General features: G+C 45.1%; 1 protein-coding gene across 2 annotated transcripts in view; it reads right to left on the reverse strand.

The window, feature by feature from the left end:
• kctd14 (potassium channel tetramerization domain containing 14) overlaps positions 1-2960 on the reverse strand; it is a 10221-nt gene extending 7261 nt beyond the window's left edge. Inside the window, exon 1 of one of the 2 annotated variants that reach the window (XM_043692813.1) lies at positions 2817-2960. Coding sequence is in view for 1 of the 2 variants with exons in the window: in XM_043692812.1 (XP_043548747.1) it covers positions 2817-2876 (60 nt within the window). In the remaining variant the exon portion in view is untranslated. The remainder of the gene's footprint in view (positions 1-2816) is intronic. The other variant, XM_043692812.1, reaches the window with a different exon arrangement.
• Between the last annotated feature and the right edge of the window lie 2760 nt (positions 2961-5720).

The raw sequence follows: 5720 nt of genomic DNA on the forward strand, positions 1-5720 counted from the left end.
GTTCTGTCCTTGTTACGGTTGGAGGGGTGGGGTTTGAGGGCGAAGGTGCGGGATGTGGATGAGATGTGTTGAAGGGCATCTTTAACCATGTGGAAAGGGAAATTGCAGTCTCTAAAGAAGGAGGCCATCTGGTGTGTTCTGTGGTGGATCTGGTCCTCCTGGGAGCAGATATGGCGGAGGTGGAGGAATTTGGAATACGGGACGGCATTTTTGCAGGAGGTAGGATGGGAAGAGATGTAATCCAGGTAGCTGTGGGAGTCGGTGGGATTGTAAAAAATGTCAGTGTCAAGTCGGTTGTCATTAATGGAGAGGTCCAGGAAGGGGAGGGAGGTCTCAGAGATGGTTCAGGTGAATTTAAGGTCGGGGTGGAATGTGTTGGTGAAGTTGATGAATTGCTCAACCTCCTCACGGGAGCACGAGGTGGTGCCGATCACAAACCAGCCATCCAGCCAACTGAAAAGGTATGCATGGAGAAAGCAGGAGCAGGGGACTGAATTGGGATCAACACGATCATGTGAAATGGCAAAGCAGGCTCGAAGGGCCGAATGGCCTATTTCTGTTCCCACTTTCAATGTTCGACCACCTTTTCAAGAAGAGAGTTTCCAGGAATCACTATCCTTAGAAAACAAATTCTCCGCATCTTTGTCATAAATAGATAATGTCTGATTTTTAAACAGTGAGCTCTTAAAACTAAATTCCCCCATAAAGGGAAACATCCCTGCCACATGCACCCTGTTAAAACCCCTCAAGATCATGTATGACTCAATCAAGTCACATCTTAATCTTCTCAACTCTAACAGACACAACTCTAAACAGTCTCTAAACAGTCTTAGCCTTTCCCTCCAAGACAACCCATCATTCCAGATGTTAGTCTGGGAAACCTTCTCTGATCTGTTTCCGATGCATGTACATCCTTCTTAAGTAAGGAGAGCAGATAAATGCCAGCATGCAGCTGTGGGGTCAAATGGCCTGTTTCTGTGTTGTAATTTTGTGTAACTCTAGAGCAACCCTCAGAGTCCCCTGGACAGATAAAATATAATGGTTCGAATATTGCTAATGAAGAAGTTGATTCCAGTTGCTGGACAGTCAGTGTTTTCCCAGTTGGTGACTATTCACATTATTTGGTCATCAGCTGGCTATTATTGATTACAAAGAAACTGGATTTTCAAAGCCGAGAAAATAGATATCAATTGTTCCTTATCTATCCACCTGTTAAAGCCTCTCCCATCCAGAACATTTAAAAATTCAACAAAATGATTTTTTATTGGAATGTGGACATCCCTAATGTTTTGAACTGAATGGCCCTTTTAGAGGGTGGTTGAGCGTCAAGCACATTGCTGTGGGTCTGGAGTCACATAGCAACAGACCAGCTAAGAATGGAAGAATGCCGTTCCTACAGGACATTAGTGAACCAGACGAGTTTTTTTCCAAAAAAATCACCACCAGACTTGCTTTTAACTCCAGACTCAGTAAATCCAAATAGAAATTGTTGGGGAAAAAACTCAGCCGGTCTGGCAACATCTGTGAAGAGTTAACCTTTCAGGTCCAGTGAAAATCAGGGTCAGTTCTCAAGAAATGTCACTGGATCTGAAGTGTTAACTCTGCCTTCTCTCCACAGATACTGCCAGACCTGTTGAGTTTCTCCTGCAATTTCTGTTTTTTGTTTCTGATTTCCAGCATCTATGGTTCTTTTTGATTTTGGTTAAACTCAATCTGCCACAGTGGGATTTAAACACTCATCTCTTAACTATTATTCTGGAGCTCTGGATTGCTAGTCTGGTGACGTTATCTCAACACCACCACCATCACCACATAAGAACATAAATAGGAGCAGGAGTAGGCCATCTGGCCCCCTCAAGCCTTCTCTGCCATTCAATATGTTTCATGGCCGATTTTTTTGTGGATTCAGCTCCACTTACCAACCTGCTCACCATGACCCTTAATTCCTCGACTGTTCACAAATCTTTGCCTTAAAAACATTCAGCGAGATAGTCTCAACTGTTTCACTGAGCAGGGAATTCCACAGATTTACGACCCTTCGGGTGAAAAATCCTTCTTCAACTCAGTCCGAAATCTGCTCCCCTTTATTTTGAGGCTATGCCCCTTGTGCTAGTTTCACCTGCCAGTGGATACAGCCTCCCTGCTTCTATCTTACCTATTAACTTCATAATTTAATATGTTTCTATAAGACCTCACCTCATGCTTCTAGATTCTAATAAGGATAGTCCCAGTCTTCCCAATCTCGTGTCATAATCTCGTGAGGAATTGGTTTAGGAGTGTCGAACTTTGAAATCAGCGCTCCCGGATCCACTATATACCTGTGACCCACACTGAGACAGAGATCCCTCTACCTCCACTGCACTCCAGAATGGAAAAGGGAGGAGCTTTTTAACAAAACAGTGACAGTCATCTGTACCCATCCCCCACAATGTGCAAAAACACAGCTGCTACCAGAGAGACAGCAAGATAGTAAGGGTGACAGTAAGAGTAAAGGAGAGAGAGCAAGACGGAATAACACAAAACGAGGAAAAGGAAAGAAAAGCAGAGTGGGCAAAAAGAGTGAAGTGATCAGAGAGAAAGAGGGAGAGAGAAAGGGAGAAACAGAGAGTAGAGGAGGGAAAGCGGAGCAATTGAAAACAGGGGACGGAGAAAAAGAGGGAGAAAAGAAGGGATAGGAGAGAAAGAGAGGGGGACATAGGGAGAGGAAAGAGAGAAGAGGAGATAAGGAGAGAGAGAGAGAGAAGGAAGTAACAATCTAGAAACTATCCATTACAGAATTAGTAACTTTTCAACCAGAGACAGAGGTTGAAACTTACATTTTGGGGGCTGCCCATGTTGGGTTTCACAGAGGTTCCTCTGGAGCCTGTGGAACTCATTCTGTCTGTCTGTCCGTCTGTGTGTGTGTGTTCCAGCTGCTCAGCAATACAGGACTAGAGGCACCTGCTGAAGGAATTCACACGTAAACAGTCAGGTGGAATAGGGCGGGCCAGCATTGTCATTCAGCACAGTCAAAGACACGAATACAATCCTGCCAGAGAGGAAGCAAGGCAAGAATTTAAAGTCACAGTCCACACACTGTGCTGTGTATTCAACGTGGAATGGAACCCGCCAAATTAAAGAAATGTACAAAGCATAACCACATACAAGTCCATAACTCCCTTAAAGTGGCCACGCAAGTAGATAAGGTGGTAAAGAGGTATATGGCGTGCCTGCCTTTATTGTTCAGGGAACTGAGTTCAAGAGTCAGGGTGTCATGTTGCAGCTTTATAAGACTTTGGTTAGACCCCACTTAGAGTATCGTGTTCAATCCTGGTCACCACATTACAGGAAGGATGTGGAGGCTTTGGAGAGGGTGCAGAAGAGGTTGACCAGGATGCTGCCTGGATTAGAGGGTATGAGCTATAAGGAGAGGCTTGAAAAATGCAGGTTGTTTCCTCTGGAGCAGCGGAGGTTGAGGGGACACGACAGAAATTTATAAAATTATGAGAGGCATAAATAGAATTGATGGTCAGAATCATTTCCCCAGAATTGAAATGTCTAATACTGGAGGGCATGCATTTAAGATGAGAGGGAGAAAATTCAAAGGAGATGTGAGAGACAAGTTTTTTACACAGAGTGGGAGGTGGCTGGAACACACTGCCAGGGGTGGTGGTGGAGGTAGATACAATAGGGACATTTAAGGAACTTCTAAATGGAAGTGGCCTTGGAGTTGGAAGGTACTGCCTGAGGATCTTTGGTGAATTTCTGCAGTGTGTCTTGGAGATAGTACACACTGCTGCTATTGAGCATCAGTGATGGAGTGGGTGTTTGTGGATGTGGTTCCAATCAAGTGGTTGCTTTGTCCTGGATGGTGTCAAGCTTCTTTTGTGTTGTTGGAGCTGCACCCATCCAGGCAAGTGACGAGTATTCCATCACACTCCTGACCTGTGCCTTGTAGATGGTAGCCAGATTTTGGGGAGTCAGGAGGTGAGTTACTCGCCGCAGTATTCCTAGCCTGTGACCTGCTCTTGTGTTTATTTGGTGAGTCTAGTTGAGTTTCTGGTCAATGATAACCCCCAGAAAGTTAACAGTGGGAATTCAGTGATGGTAACACCATTGAATGTCAAGGGGCAGTAATTAGCTTGTCTCTTATTGGAGATCGGCATAGCCTGGCATTTGTGTGGCGTGAATGTTTCTTGCCACTTGCCAGTCCAAGCCTTGATAATGTCCAGATTTTGTTGCATTTGAACACGGACTGCTTCAGTATCAGAAGAATCACAACTGGTGCTGAACATTGTGCAATCAACAGCAAACATTCCCACTTCTGACCTTATGATAGAGGGAAGGTCATTGATAAAGCAGCTGGAGACAGTTGGGCCTAAGACATGACCCTGAGAAACTCCTGCAGAGATGGCTTAGTGGTTAACACTGCTACATCACAGCGCCAGAGACCTGGGTTCGATTCCAGCTTCAGGCAACTGAATGTGTGGAGTTTGCACATTCTCCCTTTAGCTACATGGGTTTCCTCTGTGTGATCCAGTTTCCTCCCATAGTCCAAAGGTGTGCAGGTTAGGTGAATTGACAGTGCTAAATTGTCCATGATGTTCAAGGATGTGTAGGTTAGATGCATCAGGTAGGGGAATGGGTTTGGGTGGATTACTCTTCGGAGGGTCAATGTGGTTCGGCCAAATGGCTTGTTTCCACAGTGTAGGGTTTCTATGAGATGTCCTGAAGCTGAGATGACTGATCTCCAACAACCACAACTATCTGCTATGTGTCAGGCATGACTCCAACCAGCACAGAGTTTTCCCCCAATACCCATTGAATCTAGTTTAACTCGGACTCTTTGATGCCACACTCAGTTGAATGCAGCCTTGATGTCAAGAGCTGTCACTCTCCCCTCCCCTCTGGAATTTAGCTTTTTTTCCATGAGGTCAGGAGCTGAGTGACCCTGGTGGAACCCCAACTGGGTAGATATAGCACTGTTGATGACACCTTCCATTATTTTACTGATGACCGAGAATAGACTGTTGAGGTGGTAATTGGCCAGGTTGGATTTGTCCTGCTTTTCATGTATAAGACACACCTGGGCAGTTTTCCATGTTGTTGGGTAGATGTCAGCGTTGTTACTGTACTGGAGCAACTTGACTTGGGGAGTGGAAAATTCTGGAGACAGAATGTTGTCAGGGCCCATAGCCTTTGCAGTATCCAGTGTCTCCAACTGTTTCTTGATATTATGTGGAGTGAATCGAATTAGCTGGAGACTGGTATCTGTAACGTTAGGGATCACTGGGAGAGGACGAGATGGATCATCCACTCGGCACTTCTGGCTGAAGATTGCTGTGAAAGCTTCAGCCTAATTTTTTGTACAGATGTGATGGACTCTTCCATCATTGAGGATGGGGATATTTGTGGAGCTTCCTCCTCCAGTGAGTTGTTTAATTGTCCAACGATTCACGATTGGATGTGGCAGGCCTGTAGAACTTGGATATGATCCATTGATTGTGGGCTTGCTTTAACTCTGTCTACCACTTGCTGTTTATGTCGTTTGGCATGACTGATAGCTTCACTAGGTTGGCACTTCATCTTCAATTATGCCTAGTGTTGCCCCTGGCAAGCCCTCTTGCACTCTTCATTAAACTAAGGTTGATCCCCTGGCTTGATGGTAATGGTTGAGTGGGGGAATATGCCAGGCCGTGAGGTTACAGATTGTGCTCGAGTATAATTCTGCTGCTGTTGAT

The sequence above is a fragment of the Chiloscyllium plagiosum genome, chromosome 6, assembly GCF_004010195.1.
Source record: "Chiloscyllium plagiosum isolate BGI_BamShark_2017 chromosome 6, ASM401019v2, whole genome shotgun sequence".
Classification (NCBI taxonomy): Eukaryota; Metazoa; Chordata; class Chondrichthyes; order Orectolobiformes; family Hemiscylliidae; genus Chiloscyllium; species Chiloscyllium plagiosum.